The 26,586-nt window shown below is 47.6% G+C and overlaps 9 protein-coding genes across 9 annotated transcripts; 6 read left to right on the top strand and 3 right to left on the bottom strand.

The window, feature by feature from the left end:
* Positions 1 to 86: 86 nt before the first annotated feature.
* Positions 87 to 1,627, top strand: V1513DRAFT_437350 (P-loop containing nucleoside triphosphate hydrolase protein). The gene is made up of 4 exons (XM_066896906.1): positions 87 to 314; positions 372 to 441; positions 493 to 728; positions 783 to 1,627. The coding sequence occupies exons 1-4, from the start codon at positions 120 to 122 to the stop codon at positions 1,509 to 1,511; spliced, it is 1,230 nt and encodes a 409-aa protein (XP_066755882.1). The 5' UTR covers positions 87 to 119; the 3' UTR covers positions 1,512 to 1,627.
* V1513DRAFT_437352 (HAD-like domain-containing protein) lies at positions 1,547 to 2,827 on the bottom strand. Its single transcript, XM_066896907.1, has one exon. The coding sequence runs from the start codon at positions 2,466 to 2,468 to the stop codon at positions 1,629 to 1,631; it is 840 nt and encodes a 279-aa protein (XP_066755883.1). The 5' UTR covers positions 2,469 to 2,827; the 3' UTR covers positions 1,547 to 1,628.
* A 13-nt stretch (positions 2,828 to 2,840) lies between these two features.
* V1513DRAFT_437353 (uncharacterized protein) lies at positions 2,841 to 4,269 on the top strand. Its single transcript, XM_066896908.1, has one exon. It carries the CDS (start codon positions 2,896 to 2,898, stop codon positions 4,099 to 4,101), a length of 1,206 nt encoding a protein of 401 aa, XP_066755884.1. The 5' UTR covers positions 2,841 to 2,895; the 3' UTR covers positions 4,102 to 4,269.
* Positions 4,270 to 7,481: 3,212 nt separating this feature from the next.
* V1513DRAFT_373812 (uncharacterized protein) lies at positions 7,482 to 8,173 on the top strand (the record flags this gene model as incomplete). Its single annotated transcript, XM_066894828.1, has 2 exons — positions 7,482 to 7,567; positions 7,624 to 8,173. 2 exons carry the CDS (start codon positions 7,482 to 7,484, stop codon positions 8,171 to 8,173), a joined length of 636 nt encoding a protein of 211 aa, XP_066755885.1.
* A 743-nt stretch (positions 8,174 to 8,916) lies between these two features.
* On the top strand, positions 8,917 to 12,103 carry V1513DRAFT_422991 (muts domain V-domain-containing protein; the record flags this gene model as incomplete). The annotated part of the gene is made up of 7 exons (XM_066896010.1): positions 8,917 to 9,402; positions 9,455 to 9,708; positions 9,762 to 9,797; positions 9,850 to 10,079; positions 10,130 to 10,251; positions 10,302 to 11,190; positions 11,238 to 12,103. 7 exons carry the CDS (start codon positions 8,917 to 8,919, stop codon positions 12,101 to 12,103), a joined length of 2,883 nt encoding a protein of 960 aa, XP_066755886.1.
* Positions 12,104 to 12,128: 25 nt separating this feature from the next.
* On the bottom strand, positions 12,129 to 13,953 carry V1513DRAFT_437370 (velvet factor-domain-containing protein). Its single transcript, XM_066896909.1, has 3 exons — positions 13,636 to 13,953; positions 13,123 to 13,564; positions 12,129 to 13,059 (listed from the first exon to the last, which is right to left on the bottom strand). Exons 2-3 carry the CDS (start codon positions 13,540 to 13,542, stop codon positions 12,316 to 12,318), a joined length of 1,164 nt encoding a protein of 387 aa, XP_066755887.1. The 5' UTR covers positions 13,543 to 13,564; positions 13,636 to 13,953; the 3' UTR covers positions 12,129 to 12,315.
* A 1,927-nt stretch (positions 13,954 to 15,880) lies between these two features.
* On the top strand, positions 15,881 to 19,858 carry V1513DRAFT_394434 (uncharacterized protein). Its single transcript, XM_066895337.1, has 4 exons — positions 15,881 to 16,346; positions 16,404 to 19,080; positions 19,131 to 19,385; positions 19,435 to 19,858. Exons 1-4 carry the CDS (start codon positions 16,096 to 16,098, stop codon positions 19,564 to 19,566), a joined length of 3,315 nt encoding a protein of 1,104 aa, XP_066755888.1. The 5' UTR covers positions 15,881 to 16,095; the 3' UTR covers positions 19,567 to 19,858.
* A 682-nt stretch (positions 19,859 to 20,540) lies between these two features.
* On the bottom strand, positions 20,541 to 22,199 carry V1513DRAFT_456542 (iron hydrogenase; the record flags this gene model as incomplete). The annotated part of the gene is made up of 2 exons (XM_066899577.1): positions 20,541 to 22,046; positions 22,104 to 22,199. The coding sequence occupies 2 exons, from the start codon at positions 22,197 to 22,199 to the stop codon at positions 20,541 to 20,543; spliced, it is 1,602 nt and encodes a 533-aa protein (XP_066755889.1).
* Positions 22,200 to 23,661: 1,462 nt separating this feature from the next.
* V1513DRAFT_429400 (uncharacterized protein) lies at positions 23,662 to 25,269 on the top strand (the record flags this gene model as incomplete). The annotated part of the gene is made up of 2 exons (XM_066896318.1): positions 23,662 to 23,679; positions 23,734 to 25,269. The coding sequence occupies 2 exons, from the start codon at positions 23,662 to 23,664 to the stop codon at positions 25,267 to 25,269; spliced, it is 1,554 nt and encodes a 517-aa protein (XP_066755890.1).
* Positions 25,270 to 26,586: the final 1,317 nt, after the last annotated feature.

The following is a 26,586-nucleotide window of genomic DNA, read 5'->3' on the forward strand; positions in this document are numbered from 1 at the left end:
TACGTGTCAGCATGCCCTTGCTGTCACCCAGTCGCGGCGTCGGTCAGCAATTCGCCACTCCGCTAGGTTTAACATCACCAGCGATTCTTCTCGTGCACCCAACTCCATCAACGAACACAATGGCCGAGTCCACAGAATCAGATCCGCTGTTACTGTCCGAGGCCGCTCCTGTCAATGCCGTCGACGAAGAACGCGAACGCGCGCTCGAGGATTTGAAGCGGAAGCTTCTCGAACATAGAGAATGGGACGCGAAGCTTAAAGACCTGCGACTGGGGATCCGGGGGCTACAGAATGACTATGAGAAGACGGAGGATGTATGCTAATTTCTTGAGCTACCTTTGCCCATGAATACCGGCTGATTCGATGACTAGGATATCAAAGCATTACAAAGTGTCGGTCAGATCATCGGTGAAGTACTCAAGCAGCTTGACGACGAGCGATGTATGTGGGTCCGAGTCATATGTGATCAATCTATACTAATCATCGTTTTAGTCATTGTCAAGGCATCATCTGGTCCGCGATATGTAGTTGGCTGCAGAAGCAAGCTCGACAAGGTAAAGCTCAAGCAGGGTGTTCGTGTGGCCCTCGACATGACAACCCTGACTATAATGCGGTTGTTGCCACGTGAGGTTGATCCACTTGTGTATAATATGACAACTTACCAACCAGGTGATTTGTCATTTGCCGGGATCGGTGGTTTGAACGAGCAGATTCGTGAGCTTCGAGAGGTAAGATATTATGGTGTTTAATGATTTGCAGTAAGGGGATGCTGACCACCGTAGGTCATCGAACTCCCACTAAAGAATCCGGAACTGTTCTTGCGTGTTGGCATCAAACCACCAAAGGGCGTTCTTCTGTATGGACCTCCAGGAACCGGTAAGACTCTTCTTGCCCGCGCCGTAGCCGCTACACTGGGTGCGAACTTTATCTTCTCTCCCGCCTCTGCTATCGTCGATAAATATATTGGTGAATCGGCTCGTCTGATCCGCGAGATGTTCGGATATGCTAAGGAGCACGAGCCTTGTATCATCTTTATGGACGAGATTGATGCCATTGGTGGACGTCGATTCAGTGAAGGTACAAGTGCCGACCGAGAGATCCAGCGGACACTGATGGAACTGCTGAACCAAATGGATGGTTTCGATTACCTTGGCAAGACAAAAGTTATTATGGCTACGAATCGACCAGATACCCTCGACCCAGCGCTACTTCGTGCCGGACGATTAGACAGAAAGATCGAGATTCCTCTGCCCAACGAGGTCGGTCGGCTCGAGATTTTCAAGATTCATGCCGCTGGTGTACAGAAGCAGGGCGAGATGGACTATGAAGCCGTGGTGAAGATGAGCGATGGTTTTAATGGCGCTGATATCCGAAACGTCGTAACCGAATCAGGTTTTTTTGCTATTCGCGACGATCGGGATTACATTGTACAAGACGATCTTATGAAAGCTGTCCGAAAAGTCGCGGAGGCCAAGAAATTGGAGGGAAAGCTGGAGTACGAGAAGTTGTAGAGTAGCTGCGTATATTATCATCATCGTTTTGAAATGGGTTATGTAAAGCGGTATTTAGTGTGTATCAGTCATATTGTACATCTCTGTCCTACATCCAATGCATAGTTATAGTACATATTACTTGTGGGCGAATGGACCATGCAGTAATAGTTCTTTCCATTCCCGAATGCGATACAACACCTTTCCGTCATCTGGACTAGCAACGTCAAGTAACGAAATGTCTTTTATTGTAATTCCTACGCGCTCGCAGGTATCCCGCAAGCTCTTCTTTTCTCCCATAATCACCCCGATATCAGCATCCAGTAAAGGATGTAAATCACCAGTGCTATCGCCCACATAAACAATCTTTTGGCCAGAATTCCTCGCCAGCAACTGCTTGACCAACTTGGCCTTGTCAGCACCAGTACGCAGGACGTAATCGCTGCAGGACATCATCCCGGTCCCCTTTCCTTCCTTGTCAAATTCAATTTCATTGCAATAGATTGGCACGTCGTCGCACGCGCCGTATTTCTGTTGCAACGCTGAGCGTATGAATACTTGACTCCAGTTTACGCTCATGATACCGAGCATGACGCCTAAAGTCCGACACCGTCTAATTACGTTGATGAATCCGGGGCGTATTTCAACCTTTGCAGCCTGCTCTTGTAGATGCATTGCCGTAATCGATTTGAATAATCCGGCTTTCTCTATCCTTGACACGGATGCTTGTTCAATAGAGGCCGACGCTGTCAGAAACTCCAATTCCTTTTGTAAACTAGTGCGTGGTCCAAAGGAAGACTGATATGCCAGATAATCGGTCATATATGCGTTGGTAAAGTCGGACCATGGAGGAACACCTCTAGGAGACGATGAGGAAGTGGCATGAGCTTGGTACGCTGCTTCCGCGACAAGGTGGACAGTATCAGCACGCGTTATTGTTTCGTCCCAGTCCATTATAAGTATGTACCGTGACGCCATAATTGGACTTTAATGTAGGTCAGTAAGCTATAAGTTGACGAATTGTGGAGCCCGCATGGCTGTTGAATTACTGGCAGTGGACCCTCGGGAAATGACTTCGCGGGCGGGTAAGGCATAAAACCATAACCGGATGGATTGGACGCAAGGTAAGTTCGAGCTCGAAACCATTAAAGGGCCAATTTGCTTCGTTAGCGCAATTTTAAGATAACAAAAATTGTAAATAAAATTCCGTAAGCAAGTACTATTCCTTGATAATACTATATGCAATTCCGAACAGGTCAGCGTATCATGAGTCGTTCGAGACAAGACTTTTAGTTTCGTTGAACTCTAAGCCCAAGCCGCGTCATATTGAAATCATGTCCCAAACCGATAACAAAATTAGCATCGCCATATCCAAACTCTCTGCTAACGGCAATACTCACGCACGATGGCGGACGCTCGCTTATTCTTTAGGAAATACTCCGAGATCTATACGGTGTTTCTGCCACTTTTCAGCGTATTTCTCGTGATCTACACTGGGCTGATTATGTTTTCCTCCCGACACCCAGGTCTTCCCACGGACGAATCAGACACGCTGCTTTACCTCCACCGCTCTCTTATCTCGATTCCATCAGTGACGACGAACGAACATGCTGCTGCGCAGTTCTTGCAAACATACTTGACGAGCAAAGGCTGGGTTGTGGAAACCCAGCGTGTGTCCAGCGAACCTGTCCGTGAAAACATCTATGCGTATCGTGGTTCGAAGCGCAGCACCCGCGTCCTGTTCTCATCACACATTGATACCGTCCCACCGTTCATCCAGTATTCCGTGCACAATGGATACATCTGGGGCCGTGGCTCCGTCGACGCTAAAGCCAGCGTAGCAGCACAAATCACGGCAGCACAAGATTTGCTCTCATCCAGTGACGTTGCAGACGAAGGCGATATCTCGCTTTTGTTCGTCGTAGGTGAGGAGACGGACGGAATCGGCATGATTACAGCGAACGAGCTCGGACTGAGTTGGGAAACTGTTATCTTTGGGGAGCCGACGGAGCTGAAGTTGGCTGTTGGCCACAAAGGGTTGATTCTCGGTGACTTGTACGCTACCGGAAAAGCCAGTCATTCCGGCTACCCCGAACTTGGAATCAACGCGAATTATTACTTAGTGGAAGGATTGTATAAGCTGCAGAACTTGGATTACCCGTATTCCGACTTACTTGGCAACACGACGTTTAATGCCGGTATGCTAGAGGGCGGAGTAGCGGCTAACGTGATCCCCGCGTCCGCAAGCGCCAGTGTCGCTGTCCGTGTTGCTGCAGACCTTGACGGCGTATTGTCCCAGATGCAAAGAGCCGCGCTGGGGGTTCCGCACTTGGACATCAATTTTACTCTTTCCTACCCGCCTGTTTTATGCGACTACGATGTCCCTGGTTTTGATACGGTCGCAGTTGCGTACGGCACTGATATTCCGCACTTGGAGGGGTCGCATAAGCGGTATTTGTATGGACCGGGAAGTATTTTGTTTGCGCATGCGGATAACGAACGCATCAGCGAGAAGGAGCTGAGGGATAGCGTTGAGGGCTACAAGAAACTTGCTGCAGCAGCGCTCGGTAACAAGCATGACATGGCTAGCGACGGAAAAGGAGCTCGTTAGACAGGATTAATTTGAATTCATTTAATATTTTCTTTCATGTGTATAATTTTTTGGCTTGGACAAGTGTCTCGTTCAATTTGGTTGGCAAATAGAGTTCTTGGATTAATAAAATGGTCAGGAAACAGATGTACCGGGATTCTCCACAAGCGTACTTCTGTAATAAGCACATTACGGGATTGCTCACAAATGACTTGACGAGTCTACCCATCCCCCCAATCAATGCCAGAAAACGGCAAGGAAAGGTCAGATTGGATGATCCAGAAATCGACATTTGGCATCGCTTCGAGCTCTGACGGCAACGAATGCTGCGGCAGATTTGCAGGCGCCAATATCGTGTCTCTCTGGCTCACTACCCGTAGTCAACTTTTTCCTCGTACAACAAACAGCAGACAGCGATAACCAGAACGACTCTAACAGAACCCCAGACAGCAATAACGAATATAGTTTAAAAGACTTTGATTCTGATCGCATATGCGGGCGGGGAAATGGCGTGCCATGTGGTCTGTCGTTGATTCACATATGGGACCTGACAAGGCAACTCCAAAAGATGGTCGATATTTTTTAAAGAGACGATAGACGGCCTCCTATTGGACGGGGGAGTTGATAAGACCTTTAAATTACAAGTAATCCACGAGATACGGTAATCCTCCTGAGACCAACATAGCGACAGTCGCCAGTTAATTGCGAAGGATGTAATCTTACCTCTTAGGATGCGACAGATGTGGCGACAAAAAAAGAGCTTTCGTGACTTCGAGACAGTATCTGAATACCATACGTGACGCTAAGGTCGATTGCAGGAGAGACAGGGAATGACCACTACGCCGCATGACAAGGCGGACCTTGCACGATTACTTGCAGGGCATACAGAATGTGCACACGATGAAGTAAACAAGGAATAAAGTGAAAAAGTGAACGATTACTTGGGAGGCTGGCAATTCGCCATGTCGGTGGTTATTTCGCATTACTGTAGTAGTACTCTCATCGATTTTGTCACAGGCAACTGTCACTATGCCTACCTCTGAGATCGCACTCGCATTGCATCGCTTGTAGAGCGCCTCCGGTAGTCTGAATACAAGGTCAGCAGATTATCACTATTATAGCGCGGGAGAAGATCAGGCCCAGAGTTGTCTGCAGCACATCTGAGGCCTCATTGCGGAGAGAGTTTTATTATGTCGCTGCCCCAGCTGCGTGCACTAACGTGCGGAATCAGCAGTTCCTAAAGTCGTCCGACATATGATGCAAGTTCACTTTGGATAGACAATGGCACTGTCTACTTAATGCCAGACATAGTGTGCTATTCCCCTATTCCACTATGCCCGACTGGGGTATGCCAGTAAAGACTTGTCACAGACAGCAGACTGCGAGTACGGAGACAAATGCAGGGCTCTTGCTGCTGCTGATCGCGTATACGAGGCCGACTTCAAATGCTGTAGCAGATTGGATCTGTCCAGACCGTCAAGGAGCATATGACTACATCCTGAAAGGGCAATCTCGAATAATAGCAACTACGAAACTGTAATGGAATCAATCTGAATGTGACGACAACGTCTACGCGTATGCCCGATATGATCCAAATATATTAGCTATCCATCACTGTTCCAGAGGCTGGCAATAGAATATTGTAAGCGGATGGAAATATTCCAGTCATACTGTTCGTCTAGTTTGCAAACAAGGCCTGGAGGATCGCCGCAACGATCTGAATCAGTCATCAGATTCAGTTTAGAATCATCATATGGCTTTACTATTCTAGTTAGCGTTAAGTTGGGACGGAGCCAGGGACCTGCTTTACGATCGTAGCCAGTTCGACCACAACCTAACCGTAACTGAAAGAAACACGTGAATTGGTCGAAGATTGGGGACACAGTCGCAGTCATCTCTGAAGACACTATTCTACCACAACTGTACGGTACAAATCTGGCATATTTAAACCTCATCTCACCGTGCGGCTGGCTAGTACGTATAAGGCTGGTATGATACCAGCCAACCTTTGTATGGCAAAAGGACACACTGTATAGTAATGAAGAGCTAAAGTCAATCACATCTGTGGGGCCACTACACTGGCATCCCAAGACTAAATGCGACAGTTGAGAGCCGATCCGAGATTGGCAATTGGTATCTTGACACTTGACGAGACAAATAATACTTCAAGTCTACGACAGATACCTGCTACATAGAACCAGCCCTTACAGTCAAAACACATTGCGCACGACATAGGCCTGTAGAGGGACTGGGACGGATTGATTACTCCGTCATGTACTTATGTTCCGTATTTTGTGTTCCATGATGCACATTGACAGCCCACACCGCAACTAAGGTTAGTAGCTTGTAGTTGACAGCAAGCCACCGGTTCGCCGTTATCTCCAAGGGATCTATTATTGTCTGCGGCGGATCGTCGACTACTCTGCCGCACATCTCGCGAACCACGTGGCATATCTCTTTCTGGAGACGCAGCAGAATTGATGGGAGACGCAGTAAAAAGTTAACCCCTGTCTACATTGTCATTTATTGGGCCGTTGGGCTGTCGCGCAGGGGTGACGTGCGGCTCGGGTGGAGAGGTAGTCCATTGGTCTACAAAAAGGGCAGCTGGCCTCCAACGCTGCCTGCTTGCGCCTTCCCATTGCCTTCCCATTTTGGCAGTTCACTCTTCATCTGTTCTTTTACTGTCTGCACTCTCTCCTGCGCTGCCATTGGCCATGTCAGCCTCTACTGCACTCTACGCCAGCCAGAGGCCTTTCCGATCGTTTGGTCGTGGCCAATCAGTCGGCCCGATATGCCATGATCGGCACTATCATGCGAACGGGATCGTTGCTTGGTTCTATTCCTCAATTTGGCGTTGGTTCTTTAAAACTTGATCGCGTGCGCACGCTGTCTGGCACTGAACAACGCCGCTTCACGACGGTCCGAGTTTGGATGCGAAGTACTCGTAATAGGTACTTTCCCACCTCGCTCAATGTCTTAGTCGTGGCAGTCCCACGTCTGTCAAATGCCAATTTGGCCTTGTCATTGACATGGCCCCTGGGGTAATGCTACGTTTTACGTTTGCTGGCTGTTTCTCCACAAATCTGAGGCATTCTGGCACTTGTCTCTACGCCAACAACATCACGCTTCGTGGGTCTTGCTCCTTCTGCATGCTCGTGTGCTCATGTGCTCGTGTACTCCCTGTGCATGCTCGTGCTGTCTGCCGTTTCATGTAATATAAGTACACCTCTTCTTTACTCGAGCATTACATCTTCATTGTGGTCGAAACGAAATCTCATAACGCCAACCTCCAATCTTACCTTCACCATCTCCAGGTATACAGTACACCTACCAACCGCTCTTTCGCGCTTTTCGCTTCTTAGACCGTCTTCGCTCCGTAACTTCTTTAATTCATCACCATCATGAAACTGTTCGCTGTTGTCCTGCACACTACTTGTCTTTTGTCTTCAATATTTGTCACCGCCGCTCCGGTCGCCATCGCCCATGAGTATGCTCCAGTTCACTCAGTCTCACAATCTGGATATATTACTAACAATGTAGCAGGAATCTAGCTAAGCGTGAAGCAGCTCCCGAACCCGCTGCCATCTGGGGCAGCCGTCCACTCGTCGGTCGCACTGCTCTTCCCATTGCTAAAATTTACAAGCGCGAGGCGTCTCCGGAGGCAGAGGCGAGTGGAAGCCTTCTCGTCGTTCGCGACCCCGATCCTGAAGTCAGATGGGGCTCTCGTCCTTTAGTTGGTCGTGATGCGGAGCCGGAAGCAGACTGGGGCGCTCGTCCTTTAGTTGGTCGCGATGCCGAACCGGAAGCTAACTGGGGCGCACGTCCACTCGTCGGTCGCGATGCCGAACCGGAAGCTAACTGGGGCGCTCGTCCTTTAGTTGGTCGCGATGCGGAGCCCGAAGCGGATTGGGGTGCGCGTCCACTCGTCGGTCGAGATGCCGAACCGGAAGCCAACTGGGGCGCTCGTCCTTTAGTTGGCCGCGATGCCGAACCCGAAGCGGATTGGGGTGCGCGTCCTTTAGTTGGTCGCGATGCTGAACCAGACGCGAACTGGGGTGCGCGTCCTCTTGTCGGTCGAAATGCCGAACCCTAGAGAAAAGCCAGTTGGGATGGTCGTCGCCCCGTCGGCAACGCCGACTCTCCGCCTAAGTGCTTTCACATCCATCTAGTTTACGAACGATCTGATGTACGATTATGAGCTATCGACTAGAGCAAAAAGTAATAATTCTTCGGCCGAGTTATTTCGATTACTATGCGGAAATGGATTGTAGTATGAAAAAACCAAAAAAGTATTAATGGCATTGGATCTGGAATCTAATGGTTTGGGTGCTTATGTTCATTGTTATTATTTACCTATATCCAATTTTGATGGATGTGTTTTTGTGGAATACTGAAGTGTTGCGACGGTAATTTGGTGATATTTGATTATTTATAAATTATGAGATCACGTGGGGGTATGCAGCTCATGTATTATGTGGTTTGGGTTACTAACTGGTATTGTACTTGGTGTTCTGGATAAAATAAATTGGCTGGTTCAGTTTGACAATTAAAGAATTAATATGTTCCATTGCCACTGCTCAATTGCTTTGCGGTTTGACTTGCAGTTGTCGTAGTTCTTGTCGACGTTATCATCGAGATTTGAGGTGTGGGCTGCCCCTGATCACGTGCCTTTGTTTACGCGTCTGGCAGATGCTTGTAAATTCACTTTCGTGGAAACCTCACTTCAAGCACGGTCATATCAATCGAACAACGTCTACCTTGCCACTACTTGTGCTTATTTTAGATTTTATAGGTAATTATAGGTAATTCTCTCTCAACCAGGGAACGACTGTTATAATGCCTCGCGGCGGTCGTGCGTCTTCAGTCGCAACAAACGATTCATCCGCCACGGTACGGTCACAATCGTCGAGATCATCATCATCTACAATCACCAAATCCAAAAAGAAATGGTACCCCCACTACCGCGCCAAATCGCGCTCCAGATGCCCACCATCCTCGTCATCGACACCGAATACACACTCGGCAACGGCCGCGCGCGTGCTATCTGACTCCTCGACGTTCGAAGGGGGCACAACATCAGTGTCATACCTCGCGACCGAATCCAGGACATCCTCAAGTTCAGGAAGCAGAATATCACGTCCTCCGACGCGCGTGCCGTCGCGCAGTATGACGACGTCAAAAGCTACGACGCGTCCATATTCCGCGATGTCGAATCGCCAGGCCGGTCATACTGTGTGTGCGGTTACTGAAGGACGCGGCGTTGCGGCTACTGTCGGGCTATGCTTTGTTTCGGTTGATACTGGCGAGTGTGTTTTGTGCGAGGTACTTATCCCATTGTCCTGAGGTGATAGGATAAGACGCTAACGGGCCATAGATTGTAGACTCTCAGACATACATCCGTACTATCCACAAGCTAACTGTTTACGACCCTATCGAAATATTGATTGCAAACTCAACCATGCAGCCCATTAAATCGAAGCTATGCTCTATTATAGAAGATAACCTACCAGGCGCCAAATTAATTCCTATTGCAAGGAAATATTTTAACGAGAGTATTGGACAAGACTATATTTCGCAGTTATCGTTACCGAAGGACTTGGAAAGTATCAGAGTCCTTATTGCTTCGAAGTATGATTCCTTGCGATTGGTAGTTGGAGCACGAGAAGAACTGACTTAGCAAGGTTTTTCCCAGTCTGCGCGTTAGCTGCTGTTATGAAGTATTTTGTTTTCATTTAACCAAACTCTTGCAGCTTGCATACTGACCAACAGACATATTGAGCTTAATCTAAACCTAACATTCGCAGCACACTCCCTCCGAATTCGCTACGAAGGCAGTGAAGGAAGCATGCTAATTGATTACAGCACTGTTCGAAATCTAGAACTAATCCAAAATATTGCGAATCCAAAGGGTTTGCACTCGTTACTGGGAACATTGAACACCACGAATACGCCAATGGGACTTCGGCTTTTGCGGTCAAATATCTTACAGCCATTGACTGGTTGGTTGGGCTTGAATGTGGTCATGAGGATGGTACCTAACGATGAGCAGATAAGGCCACTTTGGAGTCACGATTAGATGCATTGGAGGAATTAACGCAAAACGAAGAGTTATTTTTTGCCTGTCAGTCTTCTCTGAAGCCATTCCAGGACTTGGACAGATTACTGACTACAGTAAGTCCATCCTTTAGCCTGCGCAACCCAGGTTTAGCTGACAGGCCCAGTTAATATCTATTCCAACAAAGCCATCAATTAAGTTTTCCGAACTACGCATTAACGACATTATTATGTTGAAGCAATCCGTATCATGCATTCCAGTCACCGCCGTAGCGCTCTCCAGCTGTCAATCTGATCTCTTGATTGCAATCAGAGAACTGTGTGCGCACGAAAGTATCCAGCTCCTCCGCAACTTGATCGACGACTGCATAAATGAAGATTGCCAATGGGCCAAGACTCCCGTCGAACTCCGCAATCAACGCTGTTTCGCAGTCAAGCATGGTCGTAATGGCTTGCTTGACGTGGCGAGAAGGTCATATAAAGAGGTTACAGAGGATGTTATGGCGCTGATTGCGCGTCTGAAAGAGGAGTACGACCTCGATGGCATTGAGTCCCGGTTTGAAATTGCGAGAGGGTATTACCTCCGCTTATCTATCAGTGGGCGGCAGAACGCTGGAGAGATACCATTGCTGCCTGAAGTCTTTATTAACCAGGCTGTCGTAAAGCGACACTATCTTGAGTTCACAACAATGGAACTAATGAAGTTGAATGCGAAATTACGTGATGCGTTGACAGAGATAATGCTAATGTCAGACGAAACAGTTGAAAGCCTAATCGAAAGCGTGCGGGTGCAAATCCCTGCGTTGTATAAGGCTTCGGAGGGAATAGCGATGCTTGACATGCTAGTTTCGTTTGCGCATATGACGACGGCGAGTGAGAAGGGGTGTGTACGGCCTAGGTTTGACCAGACCGGGCCGGACGGGACCGGTTTGTTGGCTGTCAAAAACGCGAGACATCCTGTCAAGGAGGTTATTATGACGAAGAAGGGTAGTCGGTTTGTTGAAAATGATGTGTATGCCAGTAAAGAAAGCTCCAGGTTTCAGATCATCACTGGAAGTATGTTGTCAATGGTCGCCGTAATGACAATTAACTGACAAGAACAGCGAATATGAGCGGTAAGTCTACATATCTTAAACAAGTTGCGCTGCTCTGCATCATGGCGCAAATGGGCTGTTTTGTGCCTGCCGAACACGCCACCTTTCCAATCTTTCGCGCGCTGCATTCGCGTGTGTCAACCGACGATGGCGCTGACTCTGTGATATCTGGATCGTCGTCGATCTCGAATTCGACAGCTAGCCCAGGAACAGGTGCAAACGGGACCTCGACATTTGCCACGGACATGCGCGAAGCGGCGTTTATCTGTCAGAACGTGACAAATCACAGTCTTGTCATAATCGATGAGATGGGCCGCGGATCGTCAGTCCGGGATGGGTTGGCAATCACTCTCGCGATCTCGGAGGCTTTGGTTGACAGCAACGCTACGATATTCTTCTCGACTCATTTTCTCGAGATCGCGGAGATTTTGGGCGGGCGGGTCGGGGTCGCGAATTTGCACATGCGGGTGGATATGGAGGATGGAAGTGCTGGTGGTGCTGGCAAATTGAAAATGCTGTATAAAATCGCGGACGGGCGGAATAATTTGAGTACCCACTACGGTTTGAAACTAGCCGGGGTGCTGCCGTTTCCGAACCGAATGCTCCAGCGAGCAACTGAGATAGCAGATTCTTTGACGGCAATGGGTGAAGCTACACGCCGAACTGGTGAACAGACGAGCATTGCGAGGAAACGCAAGGCTGTGGAAGAAGTTTTTGTCAGCTTACGTAGTCTGTACGAGTTTTGTGAGAGTAAGTTTGGGGACGAGAACGGTGAGGACGAGGAGGATGCGAAAGCGATTGAGCATAATGATAAGATGATCGCGACCTGGCTTGCGCGGTTGCAAGAGGAGTTTGTGAATAAGATGAGTTTATAGGGTGTACTTGCTGTGCTGATTATTACTTTGCGAGACGATTACCAATTGACTATAAATTTTTTGCTATTAGCGAAACGAAAGATACAAATACATATTATCTATAACTACGTCAACTAAACAAACCTATATGCATTGCCAGACCAGTCCAAATTAATTCAAATTACCGTTAATATTCGCCAGCACCATTCATGCATAACTACGACCCCCCCATCTCACAACTGCTGCTGGAGTTCTTCGGCGTTCTTCTTTTGATCCTTACGGATGGGGATTTTTATGCCCTGCATGGCAAAACACCTGCTTAATTCAGTACTTTCAATCACGCCCGGAAACCGCTTTGCGATATATACTCTAAATGGATTGGAGAAGCACGTGGCTTGCACGCGAGCGGTGCCGGTGTTGACGACCATTACGGGCTGCTGCTGCGCACTCGCATTGTCGCCCCCGTGTGAATGCGGACCGTTTCCGTGGGTAGACGGCGCAGGCGTGGACGAGGACTGGGTGGAAGCAGGAGGGGGTGAAAGTGGCGATCCGAGGTTTACGAAGGACGCTTTCAGCTTGAACTCGCCTTCTGTGCGCACAGATAAGTCCTGCAGAATAAACCAAACGCCTAATTTTCCTTGCGTGTCATGCAATTTGAACGCCGTTGCCACGACACTGCCAATCAGATTCTTAATTGGCGGGGCTGCGAAGGTAGGTGTCTGGAGCACATGAGACTGTGGTACTTGTCCGTGATAAGACTGTTGCATGAATTGTGATGGTACCGGTTGCGCCGTGGACGCGGCCGTCAGCGGCAGTGTAGATACGAGTGATAGATTCTGGGTTTCGTCGACAGACCAGAGTTCGACGGTGAGTGCGTAGAACGAGACGTCCAGTTTGGAAATATCGGCGTCCTTGCCAGTGGCTTTGTCCCTGATTAGAAGTTGTATACATGGCGGAGGCGTTAGCGGTCTGCGGTCCTGTAGTGACTTGTCAGCACGTCTGTACGTGAAATTACGACGCAACGTTCGTTAGGAACGTACTTTATCGCCGAAACCGCACATTCGCGCACGAATAGGTTGCTGGACTACCAGAAGATGATAGATATATGGCTCTGACGGGTCGTCGAGGATCAAACGCGGACTCGTCCGGGGCGTGAGTTGACCCGCGTATAACTGCGGCGCACTGATATGGTGAAGTTGCGGGGGAGGATGTGGGGGCAGATAGCCGTACTGCGCTGTTGAAGTAAGCTGCTGACCGAGGAGCTGTGTGGCCATGTTCGGAGGCAACTGTTGCTGTTGTTGCTGGTGTTGTTGTTGTTGTGGCTGGTGTTGTTGCTGCTGCTGCTGCTCCTCCGCGTGGTGAGTTGGGATCTGGGATTGAGTTGTAGGAACGGGGGCAGGGGGTTGCTGCTGGCCGGGGTACATTGGGAAGTTGAAGGTCGGGGAGAGCGTGGATGACATGGCGAGTGGTGCAGTTGAGGTACTGATGATGTGGAATGTTAGTAAAATTGCCGCAACAAAAGAGGACAGCGTGTGGAGGAAGAAGAGATATACCTGCGAGCCCGTAGGTGACGAACAGTAATGATGAAGGATTCAGCGCATGCACAAGATTGATTCAGTCAATGATGCGGTGGATTAAAACAATTCCCCGGACAGAAAATTCCGCAGACAGGAGATCGCATGTAGGAATGTGGGATATCGTAGTGTGATGTGAGCCCACTATTGACTCTGGCGATGATCTGGTTCTTCTGCCGCTTTTGTGCCAAGTATACAGATTTAATAGAGCTCTGCTTTACTCAGAGCAGAGCAGAGCAAGCACCGGATGCGGTGCTGAATGTAGTAGGTATATTCTTATATCTTGGTTGGTTAGACTCAACGCGGTCTCCCCCGACGCCGACATGGCTGCCTCCACCATTCGACGTCAAGCCCGCCTTTTGTGCCGCACGCATCGGCACCTTCCGTGTTGGTACATTAAATGTTATTATTATAGTTTCCAGGCATATAACTTATTATCTCTATTACGTTCTAATATTGGCTACGCCTACAAAAAAAATTAACCGATATAGATTAGAAATTTAATATACACCTCCCCAACTTCTAATGAATTATAGTACACCGTATTAAAAAGTTCAACCATATAAAACGCCGGATAATTGCCGCTCCCATATTTCATTCCCAACCACCCTGGATCTAAAAAATTATGCAATAACATATAACAAACAAAGCCAAAGTCTATATCCAACATATGTGTGTATGTCCATGTGGATGAGCAAGTGTATGTGGTATGTGGAGGTGTTTGCAGTCAAATACTAAGCTTTCCGGCTTCATATATTGTGGATTTTCTAGCCCATCCATTTGTTGCACCAACTGCAGAGGCAATGCTCTCGAGTAACTAGCGTACTCAAAAACGTGGAAAACTATGTCACTATTAGCAAAATATGTTGATACGTCCATCACTCACTGCCCGCACTTTAGACTTATCGATAGGACGCCGGCAAATGTGGCATGAAGAAACATATCCATATATCGACTGATCGTCCTGGTCTCTCCGAATTTCAATCAAATGACAATTTTTGCATATCCATCCTTGTACAGAAACTGTCAGCATCGTAATTGACCGTGATAATAAACAAAAATGAAGCATACGTGGTATGATTTCGCACGAGCAACGGCCGCGGATTAGTGCAGACCTGCAGAAATTACACACGCGTCGAGACCGCTGAGTATACGTCGTCGGTGCGGCAATTCCTGATATGCAATTCTACACGTTGTCAGAATCTGCAATAACTTTGCTGTTTTATCTCCGACTTACAGTGCACACATCGGCCCCACACCGGAAACACGTGCTCTTTTGTGACGCCCAGCGGCAAGCAAATGTAGCTTCAGAGCAGCTTATCGCGAGCTGTTTCAGAAACTTGTGATATATCGACGACCCTGCGATAATATGATTCGCATAAGAGTGCACCAGTCGAAGGCTTTTGAGATCATTCACACCGATGTTCTCGATCAGTCCTACAAGAATTGGGGGACAGGAGAGAAGACTAAAGAATTGTGCCTGTTGGCCCGCAGACACCAACGACGACTGGGAAGTGTTTCCGCCGCTGCTGAGCATGTTATCGAATGCACCGTAGTAGCCAGAAGCTAGTGAAGAGAACGAAGACGATGTTGGTAGCGCAGGTGCTGCGTCGTCAATAACAAGACCGGCGACAGAGGTGCTGAATAAAGCCATGACAACATAGATACGTCTCTCGTTGACAAATTATCGTTGCAGTCGTATATAATGCTGAGCTGGACTGGTTTGGATGGGCGCAGCATAAGTTGGGATCAACGTCGCGTGCGGCACCAGCAACAAAAGATGACTGGACATTTTGTTTTCGTGGCCGAAGCATTACAAACAGGCAACATAGGTTTCCACCTATCTTTCAATTGCGACTGTTTTATTGATTGAATAGAGATCCGGCAGGGAATAGCTTCCATGTAGCATGAACTGACAATTACTATAGCTGATCGTCATAGTAGCAATCATATGGTGTCTAATGCTCACGAGAGATCTGGCGCCAGTTGAAGATCTAAGGGGGTTGTACTTTATTTTCGAGCAACTATGACTCAGCTGTGTCCGTGGATATTCGGAAGGTTTGTTTATTTCTGAAAATTTGGCGGATATGTTCCTACTTATAGCCTAAATATAAACGCTTACTGCTCAAACTTATAATTCGTTGAAAAATAATAGCAGACACTCTCATGCCTGGTCGTACTTACTCTATTCCTTGTCCGATAACCAAAGATCTGTAGAGTTTGTCCACAAACGCCGTGTCGAAGTTTAAGCATTGACCGGCTAATTGCGAAGTTTACTCCGCTCACACACAAGCGTTCCCCTAGGCCAGTTGAACATTGCACATTCGGCTTTATTTTCGTTGCTGGTGATTTAATTCTCTGCTTTATTGAAAAGATAATTGCATAGCTTTCGCGACTCTTCCGGACGCAGAATACAGCGTCTCTCATGATTCCAAGCAGATGGCGGGCCGTGGTCGAGCAACCTTTTCGATATTCGCGCCAATCGACTGTGACGAGGACTCGGTGCCCGCGAACGACGTAGACAGGCGCATGACCTCTCATGGCTCGTTCGTCGGATCATTTCCGTGGCAGACGTCCGCCGTCGGACCGCGCGACGAATGGTCTGCAGTACTATCGATGTACTATTCTATGGTTATGGCGGCACCGTTTCCTGCAATGCTGTGCTATGGTCCCAATTTGATAATGTTATAGTACGTGATATCCCTGACTGATATTATGGTGAAACATATGTTAACTTGCCGGATCAGTAATGCTGAGTTTGGGCGAACAGTCGGGCTCGACGACACAATGTATTTCGGCCAGGCATTTTCCGAGGTGTGGTCCGGATCAGACTTGAGCGCAGAATTATCCGAAGGCATAACAACATGTATGGCGACTGGAACCGCGGTCGTTAAACAGAATCTGCTCAACTTTGTGTACCTAAGTCTCGATGGAGACCAGCAACTTTATGCGGCACCGATTAACAAGGAAACTTACTTCTCTTGGACTATGACACCAATAAGCGAGGTCGACGGGACAATAGCCGGTGCATTTGTGACAGCCAGAGAAACGACCGATGCGGTTTTATACGAGCGACGGATGCAAGTCCTGAAAGAATTATACGATGCCACTGGGTCGGCTGAGATTCTTCCTGTGCTATACACCCAATCGGTATCTGTTCTGCGCAAGCATTGCGCTGAGGATATTGCATTATTCGGATTATACACATATGATACTACAAACGACAAAGTACTTCGCTACAGATGCGGTTTCGGCCTGCGCCAGAATCCCGAGAAAATTACTTTCGACCCAAACCCGGCACTGTTCGAGCAAGCTATTCTAGACACCAGTTCCTCGGCAGTGTACATAACCGCCAAAGCTGACGGGTTCCGACAGTACATAGAATATGATCCCACGCGGGGTTGGAGCGACGAGATTAATGAACTGATTTTCCTGCCAGCTATGAGGGATAATAATGTCGTTGTAGGTGTCGCTGTCATCGGATTAAATCCTCGGCGAGAATTCGACGAGCCGTATGAACTGTTTCTGGAGTTGCTAGGACGACAACTAGCTACTGGTATTGACAGTCTGCGACACATTGAGGAGACTTCTGATAAGCTTAGCTGGGAAGTTGCGGTTAGCTTACGAAAACGGGAAGAATTGGAGGGTTTGTTATTGGAAAAGACTAAGCAATTGAAAATCAGCGAAGGACGATTCAGTCGCATGGCTAAGATCTTGCCTGCTGGTATTTTCCTCGCCTCGGCTGAAGGTGAAATCATTTACGCAAATGAGGCGTGGTATAAACTGTCGCATCTCCCAAAAGAAAACAATCCGTCGTTCTGGATCAAATCTGTGCACCCTGGTGATCGGTCGCTTGTGCGGGATAGTTGGAGGCGGGTAATGCAAGGCAAAGAAGAACGTATCGAGTTCAGGTGGGCGAGACGTAGAGGGGAAGCCACGACCGTCGAACGATGGTGCGATAGTGCCGCGTCTGCCGAGATCGATCCGGATACCGGCAAAATTACGCATATAACAGGCGTCTGGTCGGATATTACTGAGCGGAAACAAGCCGAGGCCTTGCAGCGGCAGCGAGCCGATGATGCCGTTGAGCGACGAAGGCAGCAGGAGTACTTTATAGACGCTATTTCTCATGAGATGCGGAATCCTCTTAGTGCTATCATCCAGAGCGTCGAAGTCGTTTCTGAAAAGATCGATTCCATTGCAAACAGTTTGAAGGACATCCAGCCTCAGAAAGATGAGCTCGCGGAGCCCATGAAGGAGCTCGATGAAAGTGCTGATTGCCTGGACACGATTCAGCTGTGTACTTCACATATGCGACGGATCATTGCGGATACCATTAATCTCAGCAAAATGGAATCAGGTCTTTTCCCGATTAATGCAGAAGATTGTCAGCCACTCGAAGTGGCGAAAGAAGTCATGAAGATGTATGAGAACGAGCTCAAAAGCTTGTCCATCACCCACTCGATTGAAGTGGCCGACAATATCCGCATACTCGGTATCGATGTCGTGAAAATGGATCCGCGTCGAATATCACAAATCTTGATCAATCTGGTGTCGAACGCCATGAAAGTTCTTACGACCAGTGAGCGAAAGCATATCACGGTCAAGCTCGATGCGTCGTTGTCGAAACCGATATTCCAATTCCACAATAATTCCCCGTTTTACTTGCCCCAGTCACGCAATGGCACCACGAATTTTGGCAACGCCTTTTCGACTTCTCCCACTAAATCACTTCCTGTTAACAACAGTCCAACAGCCACAATCAGGTCGTCCGCGTCCATGACATCATTGCAACATACAGCGTCACTGCCAATGGCAACACAGAAAAGCGCAAATCCGAGTTCATTCCTCTCGCAACCAATTGGTGCACCACCGTCGGCTCTGAATGGAACGACGGTGCCGAGGACAGCATCATATGCCGCACTTGCAGCTGCTCTTTCACTGTCGCCGTCATCTCTCGCAGTTAATCCTCGGGAAGCGCATAACGAAAGGAATACCGTGTATATCATGTATACAGTTAAAGACACTGGCTCGGGCATGGATCCCGAGCAGCTCGCAACAGCATTCCGCCGCTTCACTTCCCACTTCACACCACGCACGCACGTAAATTATGGCGGTTCAGGTCTCGGTCTGTTCATATGTCGCAAGCTTGTCGAAAGCCAAGGCGGTGAAATTACAGCCGAGTCCAGGACGAACGAGGGATCCGAGTTTTCGTTTTACATTAAGGCAAAGAGAGTGAAGGGTAGTTCTGTGCCGTCAGGCGTGTCGTCGCCGGTAGTACCATCGTCTCCTGCTACCAGTCCCGCAATGCCTGTGCCGCTGGTCAGTGGATCTAGCAGTGTACAGCCTGGTCAAAAACAGGACAAGAAAGTCTCGAAGAAGATTGAGAATCCTCATGCTGGAAAGAAGATCCTAATTGTTGAGGTACGTTTGTCTTCGGTAGCCAATTACCATAAGCTTCTAACGATTATTAGGATAATTTGATCAATCAGAAACTGCTCCAGCGACAACTCCAAAACGCGGGGTTTGTTACGCTCGTCGCAAATCATGGGCAAGAGGCCGTGGATGTAGTTTGTGCGGGCGAGCATCCGGACTGCTGCGTGATGGACTGCGAGATGCCTGTTATGGATGGTGTCGAAGCTGTTCAGAAAATAAGAGAACTCGAAAGCAGAGGAGATGTCAAGGCGCCGAGGCTTCCGATAATTGCACTCTCAGCGAACGCCAGACAGGTTAGTTAATGTTTTCTTGTATCGAAGATGTTGTCTAATTGTGCGGTAGGTGCATGTTGATAGAATGGCTGCGGCCGGATCGGATCGCTATTTGACAAAGCCGTTCAGTTTCACGCATCTCATTGAGGTTGTAACGGAATTGCTCACCACCGGCAGTCCAGAATGCAAAAATTCACCATAACATAAAGGCTGACATTCACTTCACTCCGTTCCTTCTCGGTTTCTACATTAAATACGTATAGTTTCTTTCACTTCTATTGGGTGTTTTTTGGTCTTTCGTTATTGATATCTGTTAATGTTGTGGTAATGTCGGAGTTGCACTAGACATCAAAAATGGGTAATAACTGCAGAATCTCCTATTCCTTTATTGAATTCTTCCGAAAAGTTGAAAGTCTATCTGCGTAGTCGTAATAAGGCTGACTAACGGGATTTTGTATGATATTATTTTGTATTTACTAATAGATTGGCGGTATAAACTTATCGATGTCTCGAGTCAAAGAGGAAGCACGATGAACAGCAGCAACAAAAACCACAGTTGAACTTCGGCGGTATTACATTTACTTGCCAATAGGAGTTACCTAATAGTCCCCAAACATCTTTTTGATGACCCGATCACCTGTTCATGACCCGATCATCTGAATTATTTTACTTGAACGCAAGACTATGACCGTAAGGTGTTGCGTGACCGCTGAATACACCGGCAGGTACCGCCATATGGTTTTGGTGAATCTACTGCAGTCTAGCAACGAATTGTGGTATCTGCGGCGTGCTCTTGACCTTGATCTGATGATTTGAAATGCTTGGCTACATTTCTAAATACAACTACAACCCGTGGAGAAGGTAGTACGCCGCAACGCAGTGTTTGTATATTCATAGACTTCTGCAGTTTTATCTGCTCTATGATTCGTTGAGTCCGGCTGCAACATCAACCTTCGTTTGGCAATCTTAACTCGAACCGCGATGACGATTACGTGCATACATCAATCTGGCCAAGTCGCCCATTATACCCATTTTCTAATTTTTTATTCCAATACTAATGCCTCAGACCATAGTGGAAACCAAAGAGCAAATCTAGTAAACCCAAATTTTAACCAGCCAATTTTCCAATGCTACCCAGCGCAAAATTCCACAAATGCAACCACCACAATGCAGTAATTACCACTTATCCCCGACTAGAACAGCTGGGACAGCGTCTTTAGCATCGAATCCTTCTACAGCTCGATAGGACGTCGTCACAAGGCTGTCAATATCGGAACCCCAGATCGTTGCAACCCATTCCTGTACCGAGCGCCTTTCAACAACTGAAGACCGCATACTCTTGTATTTATTTTCCACCATATCACGCCATTCCTTTAAACCAACAGCATCACCATCGCTGGTTGGAGCACCAATTTGACCGCCACCGTTGATACATCCTCCCGGACAAGCCATAACTTCAACGTAATCATACTCAGCGGGCGATAACGTCGCAATAGCAGCTCCAGCACTCTTTCTCGCTCGTGCAGTTACGGTAGATCGTGCCCCAGTTTTACTACCAGTCTTGAGCTTTCGGACAAGATTCTGGATATTTCGGAATCCGTATACTTGTGCTGCTTTTGCAACAATTTCTTCTTTGTCGCCGTCCACGGTAACCAGATGGTATTCCACCATATCTGAATTTTTGCCAGGAATTACTTTCAAATTCGTTGTCTTGCGTATCTCATCGCCAAGTGCAGAAAGCACGTGCCATAAATATCCACCAGATGACGATCCTGCAGATGACTCCCAGCTCTTCTCAGTCGGCCACAGTTTTGGCGCCATAGCCTGAAAATTTCCCATGCGTGCGTCCTGAGCTTCAGAGATACTCATGAAGTCTATATTTTCGTCTAATAAAAGCTGTACCACCTCCTTTGTCGTAATAACGCAGTCCACATCCCGAACACCTTCGCCAGTAGCGAAATCAGGCCGTGACGCCTCGAGTTTTTTATCAAAACACGGCATCACGCTCACATGGTAAATATCGTCTGCAGAAACATCCGCCTCTTCGGAAATTAGTCGCTTGAGTAGGGACCCTGTAATCTGTTGTGGTGACTTGATGGCTGACAAATATGGCAAAACATGTGGATGCGTCTTCTCGACGTAGCAGATCCACCCTGGACATATGCTCGCCAACACTGGCCGCTTGGGTTCATTATTGATGTCTGCGAGTTTACCGGACTTCAGAAGTACTTCCTGCGCAGAATATGCTAGCGAAACTTGGCGGCCAACGCCAGTGCCAACCAAATACTGAAAACCAAGAACGTCTCTGAACAATGTCATCAATTTGGCGTCGACAATGTCGACTGAAATATTAAACGCGGCAGCAAGCGAAGAACGGGATTGATGCGATATCGACGCGGCGAATACTCGTTTCGACTTCATTACTCCCATATCATTTACATCTTTTGGATCGCGTTGCCCACGTGCTTGTCTTAAGACTGAGAGTAGCTCTGTATGCGACTGTAAGGATACCAGGACTGATTCCGCGGAGGTAATACACCCACTGCAGGCTAAGCAATCCGACAAATTGATCTGTGCAGGTGTAAGCTGGGTTGCTGTTTTTGCGGTCGCATTGCTTGATCCATCGTCAATTGAGACTTCAACCGGATTGCCACTTGCATCTATTTGGATTTCTGTTGGTCCCTGTTAAGACTTTCTTAGTATAAATTGCAACGTAGAATGTGGCGATTAGTGACTTACATTGGTATCTGATCTGTTCACAACAACTGGATTAATGCAAGCTAGCCCTGGACCAATGAAATCGTTCAGATCCTGTGCAGACAATAAAGCACTCATTTTGCCAGACTATTGTTTGTGTTTTGCAAAAAGGCCTTTCACAGGTTGATCTAAACCGCACAAGACTACAACAAATAAAATAGATAATCAAACCAGCTGCGCACCGATATTGCAAATAGTGATGCGGCCAGTTAAACTTATTGACTCGGATATATGATGATCAAAACTATGCACTATGGAGATCCCTTCGAAGTATGCGATTGAATCATTTCATCATTTGATGGCTTCATAGAATTACAAATAGATGAGGCGCTAGATTTTTGAGTTTTAGGTTTGGTAGTAGAAATTAAACATCCACATATACGTATATGCCTTATCTGTCTAAGAGCACTATCCCGTATACAGCAGCCAATGTTGGAGAACAATAATGATACTCGTGCAAAAACTCACCTGGGCACGTCATATGTGATTATGCGGGAGGTCATTATAGTTAACGATCCCCACATATCCCCTGAATACCGGTTGCGGTCTGTAATGCGGTCAGGCTGTTCTAACACGAATATGGAAGTATGGTATTGATTCACTGGTGCAATGCTTCATAAGCAAGCGGAATGATATTAATATATTTCTAAGACTCTTATCTATCTTCTTAGTCCACTCTATGTGTAATTAAAAGAAGCTGGCGCAGAGTTTACTTGCAGACCATTGTCCTGTTCACATTCTAACTTATATAGCAACAAATTATTGAAGCCATTTCGAGAATCTTCTTGATATTAGCTTAAGAAGCGGAAATCTACGTACGTTGGTGATAGGGTCCATGGTGGCACCTTGATAGCTCCCCTATGCCAGGTAACCAACCTAACCTCATCACGTGACACTATCGATATGCTTCCAAAATGCTCCAGATCTGTCTGCAGCTTTTGTGGCCCCTTGGCAAATTCAATAATGGTCATATTAATTTACTATTGACCGAAGTTAGTATTCTCTTGCCTTACGCAATTTCTTCTGTTGTATGTCGTTGAGTTGAGCGATGACTCGAATACAGTTTAATCGTGGTGACTCGGTAGTGGGGCCGATAAGACAGCTTATCGGCGGGCGACGGCGTCTGCGCGAGGGGGTTATTCATGAGCGAATATTGGCAAAAGAAAACATGTTGACAAATTATATTAGACTTAAGGCCGATTAACATGAAATCTACACATGATTAATTGAGTAGATGATAAAGATTGAAGTATTAATTCTGCGAAGAGCTGGAGTTGGTGGCGTTTCTTCGTGTCGGACTGGCTGCTCATTGGCGACGCGACCTGCGTACACAGGCAGACCTAGCATGAATAATTATCGCTCGAAATTTGTGACTTCAGCGTGTGCCTAACTCTAAACGCTGGTAGCGCCAATCTGCCCATAGGGCCATGCACCTCATGCCATTAAATATCCTTCACAGCTCCGCTTACCAACTTGCTCTGGATTCTGTCCACAGTGCTAAATTTCCAGTTCCCAAGTCAATTGATTGAGTGTCGTCGCAATGGATTTCGAGTTTGACGTATGTACAACTGTATGATCTGTTTCAGTGTTTTCAGAAACTGATCAGCTGTAGACACTTATAATCAACGGAAAGATCGCAACCGCGTCCGAATGCTTCAACGGAGACATCGCAATCAAGGACGGCAAGATCTTTGCCATTGCCCCTGATTTAAAATCGCTCAAAGCCAAGTCAGTGATTGATGCCGAGGGCGCGTACGTCACTCCCGGTGGTGTTGACGGACACACGCATATTGATCAGGAGAACACTCCTGGTGCCAAGGACTACGCCTACCGTGGTTGCGATGGCTTCGAATCTGGATCCCGCAGCTCCATTGCGGGCGGTACCACCACTTTCCTTGCATTCGCCATGCAGCACAAGCACCGACGCGACCACACTCTCTCGGACGTTATCGCCCACTACCACGACCTTGCGACTGGCAACTCGTACTGTGACTACGGCTTCCATCTCATTATTACGGACCCCACACCTGAACGTCTGGCGGAGTTTCCTAAGTTGATTCCAGATTTCGGTATCTCATCCGTCAAACTCTACATGACTTACGACAGTTTGAAGCTCAACGACTACGAGATCTTGCACACTATCTCAACCGCTCGCAAGGTCGGCATCACACCCATGATCCACGCCGAGAACGTTGACATCATCGCATTTTTCTCTGAGGAGCTCGAGAAACTTGACCTCCTTGACCCGTACTCGCACGCTCGCTCTCGTCCTGCTCTCGCCGAGCACGAAGCCACGAATCGTGCCATCGTGCTCTCCGAGGTCATGAATGTGCCCATCCTTCTTGTCCACGTCTCCTCTCCCGGATCTGTCCAGCGCATTCGCAAAGCTCAGGGCAAAGGACTTCCTATTTACGCCGAGACTTGCCCGCAGTACCTCCTCCTCACCGACTCCAGGCTGCAGCACCCAAACTATGAAGGTGCCAAATGCGTGTGCTCTCCACCTCTCCGTCCATCAAAGGAGGACCTTGATGGCCTCTGGAATGGTTGCCGCAACGGTACGTTCACTATCATCTCGTCCGACCACTGTCCGTTCCGAATGGATTCGGACATCGGCAAGGCTGTTGCAATCAAGGACTCTGGAAAACCTGGTGGTGACTGGCGTTTGATCCCTAATGGTATCCCCGGCATCGAGACCCGTATGCCACTCATCTTCACTTTTGGAGTCTGCACTGGCCGTCTGTCGATCGAAAGATTCGTGCAGCTCACGTCCACCAATACTGCGAAGTTGTACGGCTTGTACCCCAAGAAGGGCTCCATTATTCCTGGTGCGGACGCTGACCTCGTTATCTGGTACCCGCAGGATAAGTACAAGCCGACGGTGCTCACCAATGAGATGTTGCATCACGATTGCGATTACACTGCATTCGAGGGCCTGGAGATGCTCAACTGGCCGCGCTTCACTATTCTGCGCGGCCAGGTTGTCTGGGACGCTGATAAGGGTGAGGTTACTGGTACGAAGGGCTACGGTGAATTCGTATCACGTGAGCCTAGCTGGTTCGCAAAAAATCAGATCTTGTTTGATAATATTACGCAGACAGCCTGGAAGAATGAGTGGCGGCCGGAATTTGACAGACCTTCGTTCAAGTAAGCATAGCTCGAACGTGGTGGGTTTGGGCGAGGAGGATTTAGGTTAAATGTATAATATTGTGAATATATGTCTTTGAATAATACGTTGATGAGCTAGATGGGATCGTTCAGTTTCTATTCTACATTCGCCAAGTGTTGCGGGCACATTACAAGCAATAACAGGTCAGCGAATCCCGCGAACGAGTTATTACGCTGCTTCAGCGTCTGATGGCGTATAAGAGAGTGTGCTGGACATCTTGTACATATACACGGTTGGAAATGACCAGCAATATGCAAACTCTAACGGGCCGCCCCCATACTCAGGTATGTATTTGGTGTTGTCGCTTCGCTTGTGAGAAAGCGAGTTTTTGCGATTAGATCAGGTTCGCATTCAACCGTGTCTTTACGATGCAACCCCTAGGCTTTTCATTACACATTTTCATCATTCATGCACACATCCTAGCTCCGCATTATCAGTAATCATCAACCATAAATTTTCTTGCAATTGCCGCTGTCTCCACAGTCTTGTCTATCGTGTCGGTTACTGATCATTGATCGTAATAATTCTCCGTACAGCCGATTTGGATTCGCTGTATGCATATAATAACATTGTCGTCGTCGATGCGCGATAGGTCCAAGGGGCCTGGGCGGATCACCTCATTAAAAATAGGGTTCTTAAGTTCGGGCATCTCCACGGGCCACAAGGTGGCCGCTTATTTTTCATCAAATGACGATATTATTGTGGCAAGAAAATGGTTTTCCTTTGAAAACTAAAAATTTGCACAGATCAAAATTTTTAAATTCTTTGGCAGTGAGTCACTAGGGAAATTTTGACTGCTATTAAGATGAAATGAACGGATTTACTTTCAAGCTTACAACAATTAGTTCAGCGAATTAAAAATAGAATAGCAAACTATTTGAGAATCTGGCTATCAGGGCGAGGATTAACTGCAATGACTGCTGGGGATGTGCTCGCTCTATGCTGCCATCCAGCACTTGCTTCGGAAGAATGCGACCTCGAGCCACTGCTGGAAAGGAAATAGGTTTCTTGTCTTCAAACGAGACGATTAGATGTGGTTAAGTAGTGTTGCATTGGTCTGCGAGTCTGACAACTTGGCAGCGGCTGACAGCAATACTAGAACTAATTTGGCAGCTAAATATGGATCGTGTAAGTAAGCAAACAATACTGCTTAAAGTAAACGGCAAAGCCCGGAGGATCGGTGCGGCTCGACTGACAACAAGCAGATTTGAGTTGCGGTGAAGTGAATGACAGTTTGCGCTAAACCCCAAGCGGTATAGCCTGTCGCACCTGGCCCTGACTCAGGAAGTCTAATTGCAT

Source organism: Lipomyces chichibuensis (genome assembly GCF_038497645.1).
Source record: "Lipomyces chichibuensis strain CBS 12929 unplaced genomic scaffold V1513scaffold_3, whole genome shotgun sequence".
Taxonomy (NCBI): Eukaryota; Fungi; Ascomycota; class Lipomycetes; order Lipomycetales; family Lipomycetaceae; genus Lipomyces; species Lipomyces chichibuensis.